Source organism: Coturnix japonica, chromosome 24, assembly GCF_054131305.1.
Source record: "Coturnix japonica strain WE chromosome 24, WE-NBRP24, whole genome shotgun sequence".
NCBI lineage: Eukaryota > Metazoa > Chordata > Aves > Galliformes > Phasianidae > Coturnix > Coturnix japonica.
In genome coordinates, this window is record NC_140686.1 from 1,837,501 (window position 1) to 1,863,534 (window position 26,034).

The 26,034-nt window shown below is 45.6% G+C and overlaps 2 protein-coding genes and 2 long non-coding RNA genes across 4 annotated transcripts in view; 2 read left to right on the forward strand and 2 right to left on the reverse strand.

The window, feature by feature from the left end:
* Positions 1–323, reverse strand: part of LOC146756960 (uncharacterized) — a 9,786-nt gene extending 9,463 nt beyond the window's left edge. Inside the window, exon 1 of the transcript XR_014936963.1 lies at positions 176–323. The gene's annotated coding sequence lies outside the window, so the exon portion shown is untranslated. The remainder of the gene's footprint in view (positions 1–175) is intronic.
* Positions 324–3,331: 3,008 nt separating this feature from the next.
* On the forward strand, positions 3,332–8,218 carry LOC146756961 (uncharacterized). Its single transcript, XR_014936993.1, has 2 exons — positions 3,332–3,626; positions 7,947–8,218. It is a non-coding gene; the product is annotated as an uncharacterized LOC146756961 (long non-coding RNA).
* On the reverse strand, positions 3,934–11,171 carry LOC146756962 (uncharacterized). The gene is made up of 2 exons (XR_014937005.1): positions 11,044–11,171; positions 3,934–4,053 (listed from the first exon to the last, which is right to left on the reverse strand). It is a non-coding gene; the product is annotated as an uncharacterized LOC146756962 (long non-coding RNA).
* Positions 11,172–13,666: 2,495 nt separating this feature from the next.
* On the forward strand, positions 13,667–25,955 carry LOC146756963 (uncharacterized). The gene is made up of 4 exons (XM_085523283.1): positions 13,667–13,717; positions 22,421–22,547; positions 23,146–23,256; positions 23,362–25,955. Exons 1-4 carry the CDS (start codon positions 13,667–13,669, stop codon positions 25,131–25,133), a joined length of 2,061 nt encoding a protein of 686 aa, XP_085379409.1. The 3' UTR covers positions 25,134–25,955.
* The last annotated feature ends 79 nt before the right edge of the window (positions 25,956–26,034 follow it).

A 26,034-nucleotide genomic window follows, 5' to 3' on the forward strand; every position in this document is an offset into this window, starting at 1 on the left:
ACACGGCGGCTGCAGGGACAATGAGACCCCATAAAGACCAATGAGACCCCATAGGGGATAATGAGAGCCCATAGGGGATAGTGAGACCACACAGGGGACAGTGAGACCCCATAGGGGACAGCGAGACCCCATAAGTGCCAATGGGACACTAACCCTAACCCCCCCCAGCACTCACTTGAGGTTGGACAGCTCGAGGATCAGCCCCCCCAGCACCGCAGACGCATCCTCACGTGGTGCCACCTCATTCCTGGGGGTCAAAGGGGGTGAAAATGGCACCAATCCGGGGCTTTTTAAGCCCAAAATGAGCTCTGGGTTCTGGTGGGGGGAGGGGGATCCGACCTGGGGGTGCAGCTGGGTGAGGCCGGGTCCCCATCGGCGTCCACAGGGCACAGAGGGGCTGCAGGCTGGGAGGGGGTGGGGGGCTGGGGGGGAAATGGGGTGAAATGGGGGCAACTGGGGCAACAGGGGATGAACTGGGGGGAACTGGGATGAACTGGGGTGAATGGGGGTGAATGGGGGGGGATTGGGGGATATGAGAGTGACTTGGGGGGGGACTGGGGTGAATGGGGGTGAATTGGGGGGCATTGGGGGGATCTAAGAGTGACTTGGGGGGGAATTGGTGTGACTTGGGATGATTTGGGGGTGAATGGGGGGGAACTGGGCTGAACTGGGGCACCAAGGGCTGAACTGGGGGGAACTGGGATGAAATGGGGTGAACTGGGGGGATCTGAGAGTGACTTGGGGGGGGAACTGAGATGATTTGGGGTGAATGGGGGCAAATTGAGGGGGACTGGGGGATATGAGAGTGACCTGAAGGAGGACTGGGATGAATTGGGGTGAATGGGGGGAAATTGGGGAGGATTGGGGGATCTGGGGGTGACTTAGGGGGGGACTGGGATGAATTTGGGTGATTTGGGGGTTAATGGCGGAGAACTGGGGTGAACTGGGGTAAGTTGGAGTGATTTGGGGTGAACTGGGGTAAATTGGGGCAATCTAGAGTGGAATGGGGGGTAAACTGGGGTGAACTGGAGCTCTATGGGGTGAAGTGGGACAATGTGGGTTGCAGTGGAGTGCTATGGGGCTGTTCCCTATGGGTTCTCATAGTACTCTGGCATTACCTGCAGCAGCTTGGTGTCCCCCCCTGGCACCCCACTGTGCTCTGGTGCTGAGATGTGGGGCAGCCCCACAGTGCCAGCCCCATAGCGCTCCTCACGCTCTGCCCCACAAGTGGGCTCCGCTTTGGCTGCCCACTCCCCCTCCAATGGCTCTTTGGTGGCCTCAATGCATTCTGTGCCCCCATCAGTGTCACTATGGGGCTGTGGGGAGCTGTGGGGTGCTATGGGGCTGTGGGTCACTATGGGGCTGCAGGTCTCCCATATCAGGGCTGTTCTGGTCTTCCTGCTGCTCGCAGCCATCCATCCCATCCTGGAACAACCCCCCCCATAACCTGTGTGCTCCTTACCCCATAGCTGTGGGGAGCTGGGGGGTGGGGAGTCCAGAGCGTCGCCTCCAATCATGGCCCCCATACTGATGTCCTCCATATTGGTGTCCCCCCCATTTATGTCTCCCCCATTGCTGTCCCCCATATTGCTGTCTCCCCCCTTGGTGTCCCCCATATTAGTGTCCCCTCCACTTACATACCCCTCATTGCTGCCCCCTCTATTGGTGTCCCCCCCATTTCTGTCCCTCTCCTTGATGTCCCCTCCATTGATGTCCCCCTCATTGGTGTCCCCCATATTGCTGCCCCCTCCATTGGTTTCCTCTTCCTCGGTGCCCCCCATATTAGTATCCCCCCCCTTGGTGTCCCCTCTATTGATGTCCTCCCCCTTGGTATCCACTCCATTAGTGTCTGCCATATTGGTGTCCACCATACTGGTGTCCCCTCCCTTGCTGTCCCTCCCCTTGGTGTCCCTGTCCCCTCCATTTTTGTCCCCTCCATTGGTGTCCACCATATTGGTGTCTGCCATATTGGTGTTTGCCATATTGGTGTCCCCCCCCCTTGGTGTCCCCTCTATTGTTGTCCTCCCCATTGGTGCCCCATCCAATCATGTCCCCCCCCTTGCTGTCCACCATATTGGTGTCCCCTCCATTGTTTCCCCCCTCATTGGTGTCCCCTCTATTAGTATACCCTCCATTGATGTCCCCCCCCTTGCTCTCCCCCATATTAGTGTCCCCCCCATTAGTGTCCTCCATATTGCTGTCCACCATATTGCTGCCCACCATATTGCTGTCCCCCATATTGGTGTCCCCTCCATTTGTGCCCCCTCCATTGATGTCCCCCCCCTTGCTGTCCACCATATTGTTGTCCCCACTATAGTCGTCCCCCCCCTTGTTGTCTCCCCTCAGTCCTGCCCTGACTTTGACATTGGGGCCATCATGGTGGTCAACACCTGCAAGAGGAACAGCAGCTGCTTGGACGCCATTTTGTGGCCATTTTGAGTCCCTTTGGAAACCATTTTGTGACCATTTGGTGGCCATTTTGAGGCCATTTTGCGGCTGCTTGGAGGCCATTTGGTGGCCATTTTGAGACCGCTTGGAGGCCCATTGGAGGACATTTTGAGACCATTTTAAGCCCATTTTTTGGCCATTTTGAGGCCATTTTAAGTCATTACCTGTCACCTGGCTGCTCCTCCTTTTGCCCATGGCGCCGCTCACCTGAGGGGAACACACGCCCTTTGAGCATCATTTCCTCACTATTTCCCCTCAAATCCCCCCTGACCGCCCGGTCTCTCTCACTCCACGTCCCAGAATAACACCGTTATCCCGCTATAACGAGGCCCAATGGCGCCCATCCCGCCCCAAGGCCCTTCCCGGCCCCGCCGCCATTTTGCTTCACCTCACCTCCCGCCCAACGCCTTCCCGCCTTTTTCACACCGCGCGCTCTGCGCCTGCGCCGCGCGGGGGACGCTGGGAGTTGCAGTCCCCGGAGAGACGTAACGCGGCGCAGCGCGGGGGATGCTGGGAGTTGCAGTTCGCGGCGCGCCGTAAAGCGCAGCGGGGTGCGGCGCTTTTGCGACAGCGTCGCCGTAAAGTGCGGAGGTGTTGGCAGCCGCGTAGGAGGAAGCGGTGAGTGGGGACGGACCGGGACCGGGGGGGTCCGATGGGGGGGGATCGAACGGCGGGGTCCAATAGGGGGGGGATAGACCGGGGGGGTCCAATAGGGGGGATCTAATGGGGTGGGGGTCCGATGGGGGGGGTTCAGTGGGGGAGGGGGGGGGGGGGGGGGGGGGGGTACAACGGGGGGATACAATGGAGGGCGGGGGGATTCAATGGGGGGGGGGATACAATGGAGGGGGATCTAATGTGGGGGGGGGTCCGATGGGGGGTGTACAACCGGGGGGGTCTGTGCTCTGTCTCAGGCATACAAGCCTGTTGGAAGGAGTGCATTGAGGCTGCAGCGCCCAAATGATAAACCTGAGTTAGCTGTCACCAGCAACCAAGCTTACGGTTAATTTCTGAAACAAGATTAGTGATAGTATTTCCACGCAGCTGGCACAGAAGCTTCTTGGATTACAGTGCTGACAACACACATTCACCAGAGCCAGCAATGACAAAAAAATTTCCCACTCCCACCAGACCTTGAAGGACAGAGACCAATTTAGGTTTCTTCACTCTCACGAAGGGGAGTAAGTAAGAAGTTTCACTCAGTAATTCAACCTTACAGAGGCTACTTAGTAATTCTGTGAATTTAAGGAATTATAAAATGATGGATAAAAATCAGAAGTATTTTGTATTTAAATATATGTATACATTATACAGTTATTCTAATGCGACATCAAATGATTACTATTTTGCCCACAGATATGAGAACTGTTAAGAGAAAATATACTTGCTTTTAACCACTGTAGATCACCCATGGCACATACCTAAGGACAACATAACAGCTGAAAGCAGTAACTGGGAGAAACACTATACAAAGTATACAGATTGGGCTGCACGTGCATCAAGTGATTTATTAACACAACGAGGTTGGGGGGGAAGAAGAATTAAGTTTGATACCTGTTGTCTTCGTTTCTCCTCTTCAATAACAGCTTTGGCTTCTGCCTCTTTTATCTGTCCAGACATACAAAGTGATAAGTAACTGTTGTAAAAGCAGGTAAAACTATTATCTTACAGAGCCATAATTTATAGAACAGTTCTCAGAAAAGCGAGCAAAACCTTCACCAAGTGAGCTGTGAGCTTACTCAGATTCTAAAACATTCTGTGAAAAACCTCTATCAATTCATGTTTGAAAAACATGGAACATAAGAGACGCTACCATGTTATAAAACTAAACTTCTGACTAACTGGAAAATTCAAATGACAAATATAAAACCTGGGGAAAATATAAATATATATATTCATTAATACCAGGGAAAATTCTTTAATAAAGTCACTCTGAGCTTTCAGTAACTCAGTCCTCAATTCAGCACGCTGTACACTGACGGGTAAATCCTTATATATGTATGTAATTTACACTCACACACTTCATTCCAAGTAGTTAAATATGCCCTGACTGCTAGAGCAAAAGGAAATCTCCACTTTTGTACCAAATGACATATTGGATAATGCATACTCATATTGTTCTACTGCTCTTGTCGTAATGGAAACTGTCAATGCAATTACATTTGCTTCACCATCAGAAAGTTTTATGAAAAATAAAACCTGGAACTACAACTGATCACTCTACAGAACTGTTACATAGCATTCAAGACAGCGAATTAAATGCCAGAAACTTAAAGGAAAAAGAATGGCACAGAAAATATTAAAACATAAACATACAATGCATCTGAATCACAGTTCCTGCATTATTTTCATCCTACAATAACTAAAGAATGCAACGCCTAACATACATAAAGAACAGTGGGATGGACTGGGTCCTGAATCACAGAATGGCCTGGGTTGAAAAGGACCACAATGACCATGGAGTTTCAATCCCACTGCTGTATGCACGGTCGCCAACCACCAGACCAGGCTGCCCAGAGCCACATCCAGCCTGGCCTTGAATGCCTCCTGGAATGGAACAACCACAACCTCTCTGGGCAACCTGTTCCAGCACATCAGCACCCTCTGTGTAAAAAACTTCCTTCTAATATCTATCCTAACCCCCCCCCTTCTTGTGCTGGTGGCCCCAGGCCTGGATGCAGTACTCCAGATGGGGCCTCACAAGAGCCAAGTAGAGGGCATCTCGCTCTCCTTGCTGGCCACCCCTTTTTAAATGCAGCCCAGAACACAATTGGCCTTCTGTGCTGCAAGCACACACTGCTGGCTCATGTCCAGCTTCTCGTTCACCAGGACCCCCAAGTCCCTCTCCACAGGTCATCTCTCAAGGAGATCTTCCCCCAGTTTGTACAAATATCTGGGATCGCCCCAACCCGAGTGCAGCACGCTGTACTTGGCCTTATTGAACCTCATTAGGTTTCCATGGGCCCACTTCTCCAGCCTGTCCAGGTCCCTCTGGATGGCTTCCCTTCCTTCCAATGTATTGACAGCACCACTCAGTTTGGTGACATCTGCAAACTTGCTGAGGGTGCACTCGATGCCACTGTCTGTCATTGATGAAGATGTTGAAGAGCACCTGTCTCAAGACCAACCCCTAAGGGACACCACTTGCGACCAGCCTCCACCCAGACACAGAACCGTTGATCATAACCTTTTGGCTGCATCCAGCCAACCAATTCCTAATCCACTGAACAGCCTATGTACCTGCAGAAGCCCTTCTTGTTATCTTTCACTCCCCTTGCCAAGTTCAGCTCCATCTGTGCCTTGACTTTCCTAATCCTGTCTCTTCACACATGGACAACAGCTCTGTATTCCTCCCAGGCTATACAACACTGCTTCCACTTTCTGAACATTTCCCTCTTTTCCCTCAAGTTTAAGCTGCAGGTCCTTGCACATCCATGATAGCTGCCTGCCTTCCCTGCTTGACTTCTTCTGCAGGGGGATGGAGAGCCACTGTGCTCTCAGAAGGGTGTCCTTAAAGAGCTGCCAGCTCTGTTCTATACCCCTGCCCTTAAAGTCGGTTTCCCAGGGGAAGCTGCTAAGAGATGTTTAACTTGGATTCATCAGGTAAAAAGCAGGTGATTGACAGGACACAAAATCCTGAAGACAGTGAAAGTGCCAAATAGTATTTTTCATTACACAAAAAGGCATATAGATGCAGCAAAGCCATCAAACATTAAGACACCAGCTCTATCTCTGAAATTCCCTCAGTCAGGCATCACTACAGTGACGGCAGTACCAGCGTGCTGGGTCAGTGTATGCGTATCTGCTGCTTGTACATGTTTCTTGGACCTCCAACTCTGCAGCCACTTAACACTACCTTAGTAAAATTAGATCTCAGAGTAATAGAATGCCCTAAGATGTAATGATATGATTGACAACTTGAAGTTTAAAACCATCTTGATCTCAATAATCAGTCTATATATGTATATATATATATTTAGGTATCACATTTGGCACAGTAAAAATGGTAATTAACTAAGTAAGGTATGCACAGATGGAATTTGTTCCAATCAGTCTACAACTTAAGAGCTGTCGAAGACTAAGCAGAAGGCACACCAGCTCATGCTTAAGAACACCGCAGCTCAAAGAGCGTGCTCTGTGCAAGCAGTTACATTTGTGGATTTTCAGATTATTTTTTTTTTAAACTGTTAAACCATATATGAAATATCACTAACAATTTCATTTCACCTAGACAATGTCAGAGTGTCTCATCAGAAAAACACACAAAGGTCTTTTTAGTCATGAATACCTGAAATAGGAAAGTTTGGTTTGCAAAAACTGCAGCCCTATCCCTCCTGGTATTTCACTGCCATCTAATGGCAGAACATCAGTTCCAAAAGAGAAATCGGCCCGTGAACACAGAATGTAGCTTCTTTTGTACGCTGCTGTTGTCATATTTGTGTAAGATTCCTGCACACGTTTGTGCGGAACTTCCTATGCTCACAGGAACCTGTAGTTATTTGCTTGATGCATTAGAATATTTTCCCAGTTGAATTCAATGGTACAGATAAAAACTAGGAAATATTATCTGCTGAAGTGAAACTGCAGCTGATGCTGCACCCCACTGAAATGTGCTCCTTTGTTGATGCAGACTTCTATGAATTCACCCCCCTTCAATGCACTCCATGCCCAATAAACTCACTTCCACACTTCACTAGAATGATTTGTTACTGCTGGTTTTTCTAGAAGTATATTCCAAGAGTCTTGGTGTTCAAGCTGATTGCAAAGGTGTAGAATTTAATTTACAGAGTACGTCTTAGAACTTGCCTGACAATCCTGAAATTCTGAGCAGAAACAGACAGATGTAGCTTTTACAGAATGAGGTTTTGGGTTGAATATTTAAATTATATATATCAGTATATTACATATACTACTAAGTTGATAAAAGTTAACCAGCTCATGCACCACTTACTCATGTTTCCATAAAAGGCCTAGAAAAACAATGTGGATATTCTGTCTCTTTAGGTGAGATTATGCAGCAGTTTCTTTACTTCAAACAAAATTATTGGAGAGCATCCATGTTTACAATGGGCTGAAAAGCACATGCAGTTGCTGAAAGCTCTCTGTAATTGTGGCAGTCACCTAATACTGTGTGACAGGAACACACAAGATAACACTTTGCTAACCTTCAAAGTAAAAGTAAGGCCTAAATGAAGTGCTTCTATAGCTCTCACTAGCAGTAATGATTTTATTATCATTGATTAGCACTTCTTGGCTGAAGAGGAAATCTCCAGTTCCAATGTACATTAAAAATAAAGAGGTAATAGAGCATTACCTTAACACAGTGTTTCATCAAGTGAGTTGACACTATCTACAAGTAGTGCAATTCTCAGCAATAAGCCAGATTCAATAGTCCAAAAATTAAATGTGCAATTAAACTGTACGCTGAGTTACACTGCATTTCTTGCTATTACTGTCTTGAAAAAATAACGATCTGCCTGTTTTTTCCAACTTTTCTCAAGGCAATGAAGATAACATAACTAAAATGGATACACCACCTCAGACGCCTTCCGTTTCATTTCCTTGCATAACACATCACACTCCAGTGAAACTTGGCCTTCTTGTATCTTGCTGCACTGTACTTCCTGTTAAGTATAAATTGAATTGTTTGTAATTCACTTCCCTATATAAAAATTTAATTATAACGTTCATTTTGTTGGGAAAATTGTAAAACAATTTTATTCGGTATATTTACAGAATGAAGCTAATAAATAAATATTATTTGAAACTGTAACTGTATTCAAGCATCCTTTTCTATTTTCCTTCTCTCTGATAAGCTAAACTGAATCAAGAATAAATCAAGTGGTTCAGTTTAATTTTTCTTGCCTTTTTTTTCACTTGTTTATTTAAGACAAAGCAATATAACCTTGTGAACTGTTACAAAAGATACCATGCAAAGTAACTAATAAGTAACTCTTCTGAAACTTCGTATCAATTCTCTAAACTGGCTGAAACTACAGGGCAAGGTCTGGTCATGGGAAGATCTCCCCTACTTCCTTCTCCTTCCTCCCCCTTACATTGAAGGCCAAAAAAAAACCAAAAAACAACCCCCTCCCCCCCAAAAAAAAACAACCAAAGAACAAACAAACAAACAACAAAAAACAAAAACAAAAACAAAAAAACCCAAAAAAAACCACCAACAAAACCAAAACAGAATACCAGCACAGAGAGAAAGTTATAATCTTATAATCTATACTACTAGCCTATGAAGAATTTTGTCAGGAAAGCACAGTAACATAGCCAGAAGCTATTCTGGTTTTCATGCTTTCTGACAATATGCAGAACAATTTTCATAGCATACAGCAAAATCCAAAAACTAACTTCTTCAGAGCAATTCCAGCACGCTAAGATAAACCACCTGCCTAGATGGTTAAGAATATGGTCCACTACAAGTTGTGGGTTACAAATTCAAGTGGTTTATACGACCTTGCATGTTTACATGCATAGCCTCATGATGCAACAGTTAACTTCAACACCAGAAAAGGAAGAAAAAATCCTCCTGTTTTGCACTCATATTATGAGCTCCTACATTTGATATTAATTGTGATGGTTCAGATGAGGCATATTTACAGAGCAGCTTGGAATACGTGTCCTGTCAACCCCCAACTTCACCAGTAGTATACACAGACAGAAGACTGGTAGAGGAGAATTCAACTGCAAATATTAGGTACTCAATTCTGTTTCTCCTTATCTTCAAGATCACAGGCTGCAGGCACAGAAGACTAAATATACAGGTACACTATCCTATCCAAGCTAAGAAAGAAGTACACTATCTGCTGTAAGTATGCAGCTCCAAGCAAATATGCATAAGGACCTTCTGGAATCAAAGATAACCTAATTACAATCTCAGGCAAGGGCAGATGCATAAAGCAAACGTTAAAAGACATCATCTTTCATACTACAGAAACGAGTCATATTTCTGCAGTCAGATTAGCTGCAACTAATACACAGTCCAATTATCAGTGGCTTATTGGTTCTACCATCATTTAGCCTCTACACTGTAGCTCTCTGTACAAAAGAGAGCATGGATTTGGGGCTTGACCTGGAAACAGTGAGATGATATTTAAGGTGGGGATAGTGTTTTCTTCTCTTTCTGAAGGGAAACACCATTTCACTAGGAATCAGAAGGACAACTTCGTGGCTATTTAAATAAGTGGGCTGTCATCATATAAGAATTAATTTTTATTAATTATATAATTAACTCATAACAACCTTTCCACCTTATTAAAATCAAATTTACAAGATTGAGGGGGGGAAAAAAAGTAACCGTCATCATATTTAAGGACCATAAAACTTTCAGAATAGCAGATCTGGAATGTTCCATTTCAGGCCACTGTAGAAGTGAAAAGTGAGCATCCTAAACATTAATTTCATTGCTTCTTGCTACCACATTTCAGTTGGACATCCACATAATCACTGAAGACATCCCGGAACTCTGGGACAATAAAATCTGAACTGGTCTGAAATAGCTATACAGCGTCAGAACTCAGCAGAAGATGATGACACATTTCAGTTTTCCAAAAACAGTACGAAAATTAGGGACAGCAACAACTAGATGTAAGAGAGCTATCATGGAAATACCCATCTTCCTTATTCAATTAAGTCTGGCATAAGAAACAAGACCTCAAAGATCATCAAGTCCAACTGTAAACCTATATCTTAAGGAACAAGAAGCAGAAGTATACACGCAACTAATGATATTATTGATTTTACTGAACACAGTAGAGTAAGAAAAACTGAAATTAGTAAGAGCACTTAGTCACAACCAAATAATTTATCCTCAGCAGAAGTCAACATTTCAACTTACAAATAAACAAAGTAGTTATTTCTAAGCAGAGACTGCTCAATTTGAAGCATGTACTCTGGGCATTACCATCCTTTCTCTTGAATGTGCGCCCTGCAAGATCTGAGATTTCTGAAGACATTTCTTGGAGAAGCTAAGAACTCTGGGGAAACTGCATCTGTGTGGAAAGCTCAGAAGTTAACCGGGTCTTGAAAATAATTTAAGCATGCTTTGTTCAAGCCAGATAGTGAATTTTTCATTAAGTTAACACTTGTCAAGAGGTCACAGCAGCCTCTGGTTTTCCCCTCATCATACTTGATAGCTATAAGCTTTGTCCTTTATCTCTGCTGAAAGCTAAGGATGCTGATGCCTCTGTTTGCTTTAAGGGCCTCAGACAACCATCAATTAGGAATTCAAAACATCTGTGACTGTTCCAATCTATGTAATCATAAACTTCTCGGTTCCTAATGAGGAAAATGTGCTTTGACTTCTTAAATCACTCCAGATCATCTGATTATTTTCCTAATGGAACTACAAAAATTGAAGTGTGCTTGAAGAGAAAGGTATTGCAAATCTGGGAGCTAACATTTTCTACAATGAATTTTATTTTCCTTAGTGAATATTTTGATTGTTCCACCCAGACTTTCAGCTGCTGTTGCTGCTCTGCTCAAGTAACTGATTCTATTCCAGTCTTGACCAGAGACAATCCATGTACACAAGCCTAGGAACATACAAAGAAAATGTGTCACTCTCAGAACTGCAACTTCAAAACTTACCTTTTTCAGTCGCTTACAAGGACACTTGAGTTTAACCTTCTGGCTGCAGTTCAGAGGACAATCACCTGAATGGCAAATCTCTTCACACCGGTGACCACAAGGCAACTACAAGCAAAACAAGAAATACCCCACCAATGAATAACTGAAATTGCATGCAGTCTATGAACTAGTTTTATTTCAGACACAGCAGCTAAACAGAAAACTCATTCAGCTCATCAGGTTTGTCTTCCTACCTGCAAAACTGGAAAGAAAAAGGTCAACTTATTTCACTAGTTACTCAGAGTTTTTTGGTTCACATAGAATTATTTATCTTTTACTGGGAACGCTTGATCAAAAAACAATTTTTTCTTTCAAATGTTACAGGAACAGTCATCTCCACAATGATTCATATATCGACTGCCCTACCTACCTGTATGATGGAGGAATAAAAGTAGATGAAGTAAGAAGAAACTGAAAACTGAAATGAAGTGTGATGTGACCCAGCCTGACCCACAAATTGCTAACAAGAGGGTAGAATTAGAAGCAAAAATACCACAAAACTAGTTTTTATGTGCAAGAACCTTGCAAACTATGCAGGAGTCAAATACAGGCCACCAATATTCTGAATTAATTTCACTAAATCCTAAATTTCTGCATTTGGTAAATTATCCTGTTTTTGACATCTGATAAATAGCATTTCCTTTTTTTAAACTATCAGTGAAAATTTTAACACTTATAATGAAACTATTATTATTCATTACTGTATATAATTATTCATTACTGGGATAATTTAAATATGCTGCTGCCTTTTAGGGATGTAACAGTGTTCCCAGAATGACATTAGAGATTAAAAAAATAATTCACAAGAATAAAAACAAGTTTTCTTCCACAGTGTGTTGGGAGCTCAACTGACCTTGCTCAGGTCCCAAACAAAATCTTCATAATGATGATTTTTCATTTCCAATTACATAAATCAATACTGTCCAATACTGTTTATAAACAAAGGCAATAACTCATGTAAGATACCCAACTGATTCGTTTATAAAGGTAGGTTTAAACAATATCACTCCCTGTACAGAAAGAGTTGGGGGAAAACACACTGGACAAATGACCACAGAGTCTCTTCCAGGATCCCACCTTAAGAGGCAAGAGCTTTTCCATTCATTTACATTTATTTTATCCAGCCATTAGATCTTATCCACAGACTGAAAAACTTCTCTACTGTCCTTTCATAACAGGCTCTTTATTCCCATAATATTCCCTTCATTGAATTCCAAGCAGCTTCAATCAATGTTTCTTGAATACAGTAGCCAGAACTGCAAGTAATATTCCAGCTGGAAGAACATTGTACAATGCCTTAATTGCAGCTTATTCTCCACAGAATATCTTTCCCTATACATCTTCCACTCTCCTGTTCACTTCTCTCCAGTTATCCATGCTGCAACAGTAAGGATTTCTACTGTCTCCCAGGAGGGTTGTTATTGGCCTTGACATGCCCAGTCTCACTGGTTTTTCTGTATCTGTACCATGTCCCAAACGCATGTATTCTGCTGCACATGCATTTCCTCAGTTGTCACCTACTGACAACACACCACAAATTCTCATAAGAAAATCCCAATGAGTTTTTGGTGCCAAGGTCATTACTGCAAACAGTGCAAGACTAGCCCTCAATTTGAGCCCTTGGAAAATCCCCTTATTGCCAACATTTCTCGTTCCAATCACTCCTGCAGGAATTTTTGTTGTTGCTTATGGCTTTTGAGGTGGTTGCCCTAAATAAAAAAAAGAACCACAAGCAGTTGTTTCCTTCAGTAAACACCAACTCTCGCAACGATCATCTCTTTTACATGAATTAGCTGTTTACTGTCTGGCACAGCCTCAAGAGCACAAGTGAAGTATGACATATGGGACTACATCTCTTCTCTTTGTCTGGAGGAAAAAAGGAATTGGTCGTTCTATCAAAGAAGGAATTCAGTTTTGTCTTGCACAACTGATCACCTGCAAATCTACTTGAACTCTGCCTCATTGTTAAAAGATGGGTTAGATGCTCATGATTAAGCCTTGCACATGCTGAAGTCAGGCATGCTTCCATTAATAATGTCAAAGCCTGAACAGTTACATACCACCAGAGCACAGCACAGGAATATACTTAATGCAATACCAAAAATCGTATTTGCTTATTGAGTTCATACACAGCTCACATTCAGTGGGATGCAGGACAAGAATGAAGCTGACAGTTTCAGCTGCTTCTCAACCCCTCCAGTGCAAACACAACATAAACTCATGGGAAGCAGTTCTATGAGTGGCAAAACAACAGCCCCAAGAGCTAAGAGAACAGAAGCAATCCAACCAGTTCTGCCAGATAAGTGCTGTAGTGGGAAGGGAGGTGGTTTTGTCCATTTATTTTTTGCAAATGTTGAGGTGCTAAAATATAATGTGTTTATCCCCTTAGATCTTTTTCACTGTAAATATTCTGTTGTTAATAGCTAGTAAACTAAAGGCTGAAAAGAACAGGCTTTATATTTGTCATAGCAAGCCCATTAAAAGAAAGCAGTATAACCCACAACTCTGAAAACAATCAAACAGAAATCTTCATGAGCGTTTTCCACTTTGGGAATGCATTTAAATCCTAACATTATGCCTGGTGATGACAAAAACCGTCAACATTTATGGATGCTTAACTAATCTTCACCAGCAGGTAATAAGCTATCTGTTAATGCACACATGAGAATAACCCCACTCTTGAGCAGCTGTCACAAAGTTACAAACAAAAGCCAAGCTTATCACTTCCAACCCATGGGGCAGACTCACCAGTTTTAAAGTGTAGCTCTGCTCTCAGAGCTCTGTGAAAACCTCTACTGCTGAAGCTAGACACTGAGAAGGATACATGCTTATGATAGAAGCAAAGCTTTCATTGCACAGTAATAAAATGTAATGGAATACTGGCGGGGAGGTTCAACCTCTACTGCCATCCCACTAACATCTGCCTCTGATGTCATGGGCTGACATAATAAAATAGGAGGCATTACTTTCAGAGCAGCCCTCATAGATGCATTACAATGGGGTCCCATGTTTTACAATAAGATAATAGCAGAATGCACAGTAAAAGCACAAAGTACTGTTATTTTGTTGAAAAAATAATAATTACACGGAGCAAAGAAAAACATGTTAAACAGACCCACAAGTACTGGTAATGGACATGTAAGCAATGAAAACAGATATGACTGTTAAAACTTTCGTTTAAGATCTGTCTCAAAACATCTGCTAACGTGATCATAAGAATTTAATCACCCCTGATTAAAAAAAGTTACATTTCCTTCAACAGGATATTTAGCTATTGCTACCAAACAAAGCAAAGAACTTTTTAATTAAAGCTTCACATCCAACAGCTGTAGCAGTATCAAAGACTTTGCTTCTCCCTTTAAGCAGATAGGAAATACGAGCTGTACCGCACAACATCTGAAGTCTTTCTTAATAGCTCAATACTACCACATGCAAAACAAAAGCATGAAACCTGGCAGGACTTTTCAATTCCTGCTGTATTTTTCCCAAGGCACCAGACAATACAGCTGATTTTCATAATCCTTGGAAGAAGCACAACACCTGCAATTCAAGTACAATGCTTTCCACCATTTCCATTAATCAAAAAGACAAACATCTCAAAGCTTCAGGAGAATACTGTATTCCATTGAACCTAAACTGCACCATGCCGAACGTGGTGGAGTTACAGAATACACTGATTTTTAATAAACATTAGTTTTCCTGAGCTCTTCTGGTAAACCAAGCTCAGATTCTGACACTGAAAAGGAAATTCTCATAAAAACTAACCTGGTATTTACTTTTGGGCTGCTAAGATAACACAAAAACATTTCAGGTTTGGTGTTGAGGAGACAATTCTATTTAGGCATGTAGAAATTAAGAAGAACAGAGAGTACTTCTGAGGTTATCAGAACAGGACTAGGGAAAGCAGGAGGAACAGAAAAACAAGGACAGGAACTACATGAAGCAGGACTGTGCTAACACATTCCAAGAAAATTACTAAGACAGAACTAGAAACACAGGAAGGGAAGAGAATGTATTTTTATGTAACTGATTACACTACAAAGTTTTGCGTGTAGATGAAACAAGATAAATCCATATCTACAGGAATGAGAAAAGTTAACCAAAAGCCTTATCCAACTAAAACAGACCCTGCTGCCCTGAGTCTTCTGTTCACATCCCACTGAATTCAATTCTAAAAAGGCCCTGCTCTACAAACGATGCAATTCTGAATTGCAGACTTGAATTCAGTAGTACTACTGGATGGATTTTAAACCTCAGACTGAGTCTTGGGAATATATCCAGAAAAATCTCAACAGTTAACATTAATCAAAGTCAAAGAAGAGATATGGAAAAAATCTTTGAAGAGAACCTGAAGTACAGGAACAAACAGTTCATGTTAAGAGATTAGAAGTACTCCTGAAAATAAAGAGGAGGAAGCGTTGCAGCAAATAAAACCAAAGTAACAGAGAAGGAAATGGAAGGACAAAAGTTAAGAGGTAAACAGTGAAATAAATCCCCTGCCGGGAAGAGAACTTTCAGACATCCAGGTGAGAAGATTGTGACAGATGGATTCATTTACTCAAGTAAGACAAATAAAGAGGATGTGCAAAACGAAGACATCACAAAGACAAGGGCAGAAAGCAGAAGATGCAAGTAGACACACAGCAAAGAGTCCAGAATTTCTATTGGGGTTTCATGGATTTGTTAACATAACCTTGTCTGAAAAACAGAGACTCTTGGGAAGCAGGCAGGAATACTATCAGTTTTGCAAGTTACTCAAAACCAGGAAAGTCTATCTAGTAAAAGACTGGACACTTCTGAAACCAGAAAATAATGCAACACAGGTTTTGAATCTATGTCTATTCAGTTGAGGCAGAATTCAGGCAAGGTGAGACAACAGATCTCAGACTAGAGGACTCCACAGGCAAAGCAGCACAACGGAACAGAAAGCAAACAGTGCAGAAGGACAAGCTGAATCAAATTACTTCTGAGTGCCAACTACATACTACTGGAGACAAAGTACAAGGCCAAAACAGAGTAAAAAACCAATAAACAATTTCAGGATTAAGTATTCTCAACCCTTTGAAATTATGCACAAGCCTTTTCTTTACAGCTGGGATGCAGAATTTCTGAGAAATTCTGAAGTGTCTAACAGTGGAAACACTTTCCAAAATATTCCTGACTATTCACGTTTTTTCCTCTTTGTAAATTTCCTAATTCTACAGTAAGGAAACAGAGTGAAGAAAGGGCTGTCACCCTTGCCACAACTAATGACAACTAAAGAACAAAGGCACAATGGTAAGTAATACATAGATTTCTGAAAACACACAAGCAGCACAGAATAACAGCACTGGGAGGGACTAGGAACAAGTCATTTTGCCCATCCCTCATGTCTTACAGCAATAAAATCCATAACTAGACTAACCCCAATATATGTCTAAGCTGTTACTGATGAAAATTCTGTAGCTTTTCCAACCTATTCTTCCCAAACTCTGCAAGCTTTACTACTCAAAGGCAGTAACTAACACGAATCTTCCTAACTGATACAACCACTAGTTCATAGCCTGTTTGCCATATAACAAGTTTACTATTCTTCTTCACAGCAACCCTTCATATAGTCACATACAACAAAGCAATTAACTCCTTTGTCTTAAGCTTCAAGCTACTCAATATGTTTCACTAGCACAGTCAGTCATTAAGAATTCATTTTACTTAGGTCCCGTGCAGTTTTTTTTGTTTCTCTTTTCTTGTTTCCTAAAACTGTTGTGCAGACACTGATCACTGACCCTGCGCAAGAAAAATCACAAATACACTCCTCTGTATTTGTCCCAACCAAAGAGTATCCTGTTGAGAAAGTCTGTTCAAGATCAGTTTTCAATCAGTTTTTCAGATCAAAGGACATACTCTTCCTCATTCAACCTCAGCAGCTTCAAGCTTCAGCTTTCAAGCCATGAATGAAGTATTCACTGATACTGTCTTGGAGTCCTTAAACCTCATAGAATAAAAAAATCATTACGGTTGGAAATACCTCTAAGAACAAGTCCAACCATCAACCTATCAGCACCACATTTGCAGCGTTTGAGGCACGGACTCAGATGTGAACGATCCAAATCGTTTATTACAAGTTCTCACATCCCTTATAGACCTTCACAAGTTGTTATTTTCTAACTTTCCCGTCCGCCCTTACAACTTTCCCAAACACCTTTACATGTCAACAAAGCATTCTACAGAACCCTTTTCAACTGTCCATGCAGGCACGTATCCAATCAGAGCTCTGAGACCCTTCTTCTCCTTGCAGAGGTGTCCTTGGTTCTCATGCTGTTTATCTTGCTCCACAGCTGCTGCTCTGAACAGCTTTTCTTGTATTCCCACAAGTACCAGTGCAGCCACCGCCCTCAGGCACCCTGGCCATCCCTTACTCACTTCCTTGGCAATTTGCAGCTCAGGGGTTTGGCAGATGACTTTTTTCCTGGCAGTCCTTAAGGTTCAAAGTCCAGCTGTAATCTCATTTCCCAAATATGTCACTTGCTGTTGAGTTATTTGTGCTTTCTGTAAACCAAGAAACTCAGCAAACTCTCAGTCTATTGTACACAGTCCTTTTGTTGCTGTGGCAGCCACGTGCTGCAGTAAAGTTCCACCCTAGGATGGAGGATCCCAGATCTCAGGCTCATGAGTTGACCATCATTCAGCTGTTCTCACAACCCTGGGTAACACTGTCCAGGTTAACTGAGACTCTTCTCCCCATATCAGGGCTTTCCTTTTCAAAGGCAAATAACCTTAGGCTTCCTTTGGCCAAACCAGGCAGAAGAGACATCCCTCAAATCCAGAAGGTAAACTTAATCTTTTTGTTCCTTAACTTGGTTAATAAAGTGCATGGATTTGCCACCACTGAGTGTATCCATTCAACTATTCTAGTACTTGCCCTCAAGTCTTGTACCAAACTACAGCACTTGCTATCAAAATTGGAATCCAAACTCCAAAAAGTTACCTATTATTTCTTTTATCCTTCTACAGTCCCATACCCTCAAAGGGCACCGCTTTACGCTGACTAGGCAAGCTCTTGCTTTTAACTTCTATTTAGGGCTTCATTTTTGGCCCTGATGCCCACACCACTAAGTGTATCATATTTGAGATTGCTGTAACTCCTGGGGGTACAACATTGTTTTGCCCAGTTTGTGTTAAAGCCAGAGTTACAGTTTTTAATCAGTCAATATCGTTGCACTCTTAGCTCCAGTTTTATTCAATTTCTTGCCAGAGTAACCTGGCAGGTACAAGAATTTCTGTATTCCTGCTTGTTTTCTTAGCTTATGTTTAATTAATCCAAAAAAGGAAACCTTTTCCCATTGGGCAGTAGCATCTACTACTGTTACAAAACCATCTATGGGTAGTAAGAAGCACCCATATCCACCAGAAAACGAACCTCAATATCCTGCTTTCCTAAATGCAATTTCCCATTGCAGTTTGCACACTGCTTTTCTTCCAGTGAGGTCACCCCCAAGTACACTGCCCGGTGCAACTCAAGGGTAGGTATGGCCAGCCATACGGACCACAAACCCACACAGAACCGCAAGGTATCGCTGCACAGAAGACTTATTAGGACCCTTAGACAAGGATCTGGGGAAAGTCGTATTCTTACAGCAGCTTCTGGGTAAAGCTCCTACCCACAGCTCGGTTCCATTGCAAGAGTTCTGTTCAACACAGAATGTCCTCTGGTGCTGTACCGGAGATTGCCTCTTGCTGGGACATACTCGTGGGGGAGAGGAGTGAAAGGAACGCCAGGACAGCAAGGGAGGGATGCCTGATGACAAGGGTGTGCGAATGTCCCCACCGAAGGAAGCAAAGAGAGCCGGCAGAAAGCGATGCTTCATTAGCGTAACAAAACACAGCCCCCATTCCTCCCTCCCTCCTCCCCCGCATCCCTTCCCTTCGCCATCCCCCGGGGGCAGATGTGCCATGAAAACGAGCTCTGGGCGTGATCGTTGTGGGAATTCCTGCCTTCCTGAGCCTGTGCGGAAGAGGCGAGAGCCTGTCTGGAAGCCATCCGGGCAGCACCGCGGTGGCAGGAGGTGCACCAAGGCCGTCCTGCGGCCAGCTCCGGGCTGAGGGCACTCGGCGTCCTCTGCTCTACGCGACTCCGAGGAGCCCGGCTACCTGCACCAGAGCTGGGAGCAGCCTGCTCCGCACCCAAGGTAGGTGCCCTTCGTGGCTCGTGCAGAGGAGCGCACGCTTCCTGCCCCCTGCCAGCAGCACCGGGAGAGGAGCGGGGAGCGGCCCCGGACGGGGCGGAACCCGCACTGCCGTACCCCAGGCGGGACCCTGGTCCCGGCTCCAGCTCCCGCTCAGCGCAGCAGGTTTGCTGGCCCAGACGGGCTGCAACCAGGGCGGCAGTTCATGCAGCCCGGGCTGGGCTCCGAGGGGCACGGGAACGGGCTGGGAGCTGGGACAGTGAGGAAGGGAGCAGAGGAGGTCAGCGTGCTCTGCTGCCCGGTTGGATCTCTGTAACACAGCGCAGCTGGGGCTGCAGTTCTTCCTCTGGGCCACGGGAGACACGAGACGGCCTCGCTCTGCAGCTGTGCACGCGTGGATTGATGGAAGCTTTAAACCCCCCGATGCCTCCTTTGGAGTGTCTTAATGTGAAGCCTCCAAGTGGAAATTTGCACTCGCCCTGCTCCTCCTCCCCGGCAGCCCCCAGCTTCTCTTTGGGGACCCTGCGGGCAACACGTGCCTCTGGCGACCCTTGAAATGGCGTTACCTTTTGTTTGCTGAGCGCTTGCCTGATGGCTCAGCTGGGGTTGTGCAAAGCCCTGGCAAGGCTTTTGTTCAGGCTGTCCCGGCAGCTGCAGATGCCCTGAGCACACAGCTGCGGGCCCTGAGCACGTTCAGCATCTGCAGCAGCTCCGGCACTGGGCTCTGGAACAGACGATGAGAAGCTGGCAGCCTGTGGGCTGACTGGAGCACGCGTTGAGAACACGGCCGAGCAGCAGCAGGTCAGTAAAGCACAGCCCAGGTGCCTTCTGCAAAGGGCACGCGCTGCTGAGAGCGTCCCCTGGCAGTGAGCGCAGTCTGCGTGCTCGGCTGAAGAGGGAGGGAGGAATGAATTTATTGATATCATGCAGGTGTCCTGGAGTGCTCTAACAACTGCTTAACAAGGCTGTTGTAACCACGTGGTTGTTTATTGCCTTAATTGTTCTGTTTAGCACTGCTGCTATTCGATAAGTTGCCTTCACGGTTCAGTTAAAATTCCCAGCACAGCATCGGCTGGTGGTGGCTGTGACCGTCACAGGCTGGTTTGGCTGCAGTGCTGTCAGATACTCTCTCTTCTCAGGAGATGGAAAAATAATCTCCATGTGGTTGGATGTTTTGTTGATTTATTGTTGTGTTTAAGTAAGCCTTAAGTAAGTTGTGTTTAACTCCTCGCCGTTTTGCACTTCCTTACCCGAGGAATGTGAGCCATCACCACTTTTAGGTAACATCAGCAGTAGGTGGTTTTGAGAACTACATCAGTCACCTTTACAGAGTACTTTTCCCAACCCTTTTCTGAGGGCTTGCTTGATTTCAGCAAGCCCAGGGCTACTTCCACTCCTGAGAGGATGTACGGACATCTGCCAGAGGATTTAATCCATTTGCCACCAGGTGTTCCCTCACGGATCTGTGGAGGTGGTGCTCCAGCAGGCTTGCTGTGTTTGAGTGTTGGGGGCTGCATTCACGGTGTTCTTCCATGAACCAGGTGCTTTTCTGCACCTCCTGCTGGATGGTTGGATGGCCATACCATTTTCTAACAGTATTTCTGTTAGGGCAGGCAATAAGCCGTCATTCTGCTGCCTCTGTTTGCCTTAACTGTGTAGAGGCAGTGCCTTTAATTAGTGCTATGGGTGCAGTTTTGCATCTGTTTGGAGCCAAACCCTACAGGTGGAGGATGTGTGGCCTAAAGGATTGTAGGCGACTCAGGGAGGTCTTCGTTTATTGTGTGAATAAGCATTACCTGCACAACTTGCACCACGTAGTGCAGCAGAAATATTGTGGAATATCAGTCGCTTTTGATTCTGGGAGGACCGGTGCAGTTCTCTTTTGCTTCATATGTCACTTCCAAACCCGACACGATGCTGATAACACTTTTCCCATTTTGCGTCCTATTACTGCCCCCAGTGACCTCTGCTTTCTGCTCAACTACAGCAGTCGCCACGAGAACATTCACAGAAGAATTTGGGACGTGCTTCATGTCTCTTGTCATCGGTTTGTTTCCCTTCTTGCCATCCTGCAGACTTTGCCCATTGGTCACAAGTGGATCCAAACACAGCATACACTCCTAAGGGAGAAGCAGGACTATATTTGTTGATATAATAGGGATATGCTGTAGTGATTTAACAGTGACACAGCAGGATCGGAGGTGGCTGGATACACTTGGTTATTTACTGCATGGAGGGTAGGGTTACGCACACACCTACAGGAGGCCCTCCCATTGAGTCACGAGGCTCAGAGTAGTTCCCCTTTTTTTCTCATGTCTTCAGACCACAGAGGTAAGGAGCTAGGATGTGGCTGGATCCTCTCCTAGTCCCAAGCTTGGTCAAGGCTTTGTGTGGAAGGAATCATACGTGCACAGTCCCTCTAAGACAGAACCTTAGAGAATACATGAAAGCTCCAAAGTAACCATGGGTGTCTTACAGAAGATCTGTATTGAGAAGGAGTCTTGATGTCAAGCTGCAAGGGATCTCTGTGCAGGTGTGAGCTGCAGAAACAGCCCTGCTCGAGGGCAGGTCCTGTGGTGCAGCCCGCTGCTGTGCAGCAGAGCTGGAGGGGCACTTGGGCTGCTCCCTCTTTTGGGGTAAGATGACTGCCTCCTTGCCGTGCTTTGTCTTAAGTCCCCTCTCAGTCTCAGCTGTTGAACTAAGTGTCAGCTACCAGTTGTTTGAGCCTCCCAGTCTGAGACAGCTTTGTGACGGTTCATCTCTTTGAGCCAGATTGTTTCCTGTGCTGCAGCTCATTGTCTTCCTCTGCAAGGCTGGGCAGTGCCCTGCAGAAGGGCTGAGCTGGAACTGGGACTGCTGCATTCCCTCACAGCTCCCCTGCCATTTCTCTTCTCTCTGCAGGCTCCAGTTCAACTTCTGCCTTCCAGCCGTGATCATCCCAGCCTGCAGGAGAGCAGCAAATGGCCGCAGCACATCCAGTTGAGGTAGGGGTTGGGGAAGCAGGCAGGAGAGGCCAAGGGGCCAGGGATGTGAATGCAGGGGTAGAGGGAGGTGTCCTCAGCCAGTGTGTGTGTGCTGGGGACAGAAAAGCAGCTGGGGTGTGAGGTTCTGTCCTGTGCGAGCTGCTTGCCTGGGCCTTGGCTGTTCCCAGCAAGGAGCCTCTTTGCTTGCAGGAGCCCGTGAGCTTTGAGGAGGTGGCCGTGTATTTCAGCAGGGAGGAGTGGGCGCTGCTGGACCCTGTGCAACGAGAGCTCTACCGGGACGTGATGTTGGAGACATACCAGTGTGTGGCCTCGCTGGGTGAGAGCTTGTTTGCCTTTCCTCCTCGTTAGGGCACCTTTGGCTGTGCAGAATGAGCCTCTGCAAGCCGGGCCTTGAATAAACACCATGCAGCTACATATTGACTCACACCACAGTGCCAGCAAGAAAGGAGATACTGAAAAGCATGAGTTTCAGAAGGGATTAGTATGCACGGCACTCTGATCTAAGCCACAGAGTCAGTGCTGGCAAGCAGGCATCAGCCAGGAGGGAGAAAACCAGCCCTTGTGTTGTGTGTTGCTTGGTGCCACCAGCTCCAGCTCACAGATGAATCCCTGGTTACTGCTATGGAATTGAGGATTTTCCATGCAATTGCCATCAACATTTTGATGCCTTGACCACTGGTAGACTGTAAGAAAACAAATAAGCTGTTGTAAAGTTAATTTGAAAGAAAAAATATCCCTTCACAATGTTCAGAGATGTCAAAACATTCTTTGCTCCAAGGGAAGCTGTAGGCACGGTGTCATTTAGACATAAATGGTGGTTTCTCCTTGGGGAGGGGCACAGAGTGGAACTGTTGAACAGGCACTGTGCCAGCATGAGGGAAATGCTCTCTTGTTCCCTGTTTCTCTCCCTGAAGCTCCACTTCCAGCCCCCAAGCCCATGCTGATCTCCCTGCTTGAACGAGGGGAAGACCCCTGGATCCCAGATGTGCGTAGCCCTGAGGCCATGCCAGGAGACCTCAGCCCAGGTGAGGTGGTGGAGGGAAGGGGAATGTTGGGGCTGTAAGAGCCTTCTCTGCCTGTGTTTTATTTTGGGCACCGTGTGCTATTGCTGCATTTCCTCTGTCATCCAGCAGCTGATGGGATCAAAAATACAAAGGAGGTTCCGCAGAGAAATTGTGTAGTGGAAATGCAGCAGAATCGCATCTCTGTGGAAGAAATCAGAAGGGATGTCCAGGAAGTCCTGCAGCAAGGTCAGGGTGAGCACATCAAGAAGCCCCTGGGAAAGCGTCTGGGAATGACACTGAGGAACCCAGTGGACTCCAACATAGGTCCAAAGCAGCCTGAGGAAACCAGGAGCAAGGATGTGTGCCAGATGAAAAAGCAGAATCCATGCACTGAGTGTGAGAAAAGCTTTAAACTGGATTCCAGCATCACTAGCCACCAGTGCACGCACTCAGCAAAGAGGCATTATGAGATCTGTGATTCTGCAGAGAGCATGAAATGGAGACTCCACCCCACTGGCCAGCAGTGCATGTACACAGGAGAGAGAGCCTTTGAGTGCTCTGACTGTGGAAAGACTTTTACGGACAGTGGGAGCCTCACTTCCCACCAGTGTATCCACAGAAGAGAGAGACTGTACAAGTGCCTTGAGTGTGGGAAGAGCTTGAAAGGTATTTCTAAACTCAAAATACACCAACGTGTCCACACAGGAGAGCGACCGTATAAGTGCCTTGAGTGTGGGAAGAGCTTCAAAAACAGTTCCAGCCTCACCATCCACCATCACATTCACACAGGAGAGAGACCCTGCAAGTGCTCTGAGTGTGGGAAGAACTTCAAAAACAGCTCTGAACTGAAGGTGCACCAGCGTGTCCACACAGGAGAGAGACCATATAAGTGCTCTGAGTGTGAGAAGAGCTTCATAAGCAGTTCTAATTTGAAGCTCCACCAGCGCATCCACACAGGAGAGAGACCCTGCAAGTGCTCTGAGTGTGAGAAGAGCTTCATAAACAGTTCTAATTTGAAGCTCCACAAGCGCATCCACACAGGAGAGAGACCATATAAGTGCTCTGAGTGTGAGAAGAGCTTCATAAGCAGTTCTTATTTGAAGCGCCACCAGCGCATCCACACAGGAGAGAGACCCTGCAAGTGCTCTGAGTGTGGGAAGAGCTTCATAAGCAGTTCTGATTTGAAGCTCCACCAGCGCATCCACACAGGAGAGAGACCATATAAATGTCCTGAGTGTGGGAAGAGCTTCAAAAGGCGTGCTGAATTGAAGATGCACCAGCGTGTCCACACAGGAGAGAGACCATATAAGTGCTCTGAGTGTGAGAAGAGCTTCATAAGCAGTTCTGATTTGAAGCGCCACCAGCGCATCCACACAGGAGAGAGACCATATAAGTGCTCTGATTGTGGGAATAGCTTCATAAGCAGTTCTGATTTGAAGCTCCACCAGCGCATCCATACAGGAGAGAAACCCTTTCAGTGTCCTGAGTGTGGGAAGAGCTTCAAAAGCATCTCTGAACTGAAGGTGCACCAGCGTGTCCACACAGGAGAGAGACCATATAAGTGCTCTGAGTGTGAGAAGAGCTTCATAAGCAGTTCTGATTTGAAGCACCACCAGCGCATCCATACAGGAGAGAGACCATATAAGTGCTCTGATTGTGGGAAGTGCTTCATAAGCAGTTCTGATTTGAAGCACCACCAGCGCATCCATACAGGAGAGAGACCATATAAGTGCTCTGAGTGTGGGAAGAGCTTCAAAAGGCGTTCTGAATTGAAGATGCACCAGTGCATGCACACAGGAGAGAGACCCTATAAGTGTCCTGAGTGTGGGAAGAGCTTTAAAAGGTGTTCTGAGCTGACACTGCATCAGAGCATCCATCAGGAAAAAGAGACCCTGTGAGTGTCCTGAGTGTGGTAAGAGCTTCAAAGGGAGTTCTGAATTGAAGCTGCACCAGCATATGCACACAGGAGAGAGACCATAGCTTCTGTCGGACATTTTAGAACATTTTGGCCAGGCCTGCATGCAGGGAGATGCCTGGGAACTTGTCTTTTCTCTCCCTCAGAGAATCCCATCTGCTGTGTTACCAGAATGTCTGCACCAGTGAGCTGAAATGGCAGGAAGCCTTGAGTGTGAGAAGGGCTTTGTGCCTAGCAGAGAGCTCCTCACACTCCCAGAAGAACTTCATGCAAAGCTCAGTCCTCATTAAACATTGCAGTCCACAGGACAGGTAGCTACTAGGAGTGCATCTCCTGCAGGAAGAGTTTCTCTCAGGGCTGGTGCCTCATTTCTCATGGGAAAACCCCCAGCAGGAGAGACCCTCAAAATGCTGGAGAGCCCGGGGATGAGGGAGACCAATGCTTCTCTCCATGCAGGAAGAGTTTGCAAAGGAGACGGCATCACCGACACCCTCTGCAGAAGGGACTTAACCCAGGAGCTTCAGATGGCCTTTCCTTGCTGCCCAAAGCACTTCTCTCACCATGCCCGCTTTCCACTTCTACTCTTCCCACCAGCTGCTTTTTGATGCTGTTTCCTAGTGGAGAAGTGGTTGTGTAGGGATCTGCTGTGTGTCTGTGTGCATGTGTTGCTCTCAGTCATTTCTGAGCGCACTGATGCATCCCAGAGAAGGGTCAGCAGAGCAGTAAGGTGGCTCTTGGAGGTTTTCTGAGAATCTTCTGTAGTGGAAAGAGAAGGGGGTGAATAAAGTAGCTGAGTTGTTCTGGAGCTTTCTTCACTGTAGTCTTGTTTTTGCTCTTAAAATAAATGTCAGCATGTGGAATGAGGAGAGGGAAAGGTGCAAGCA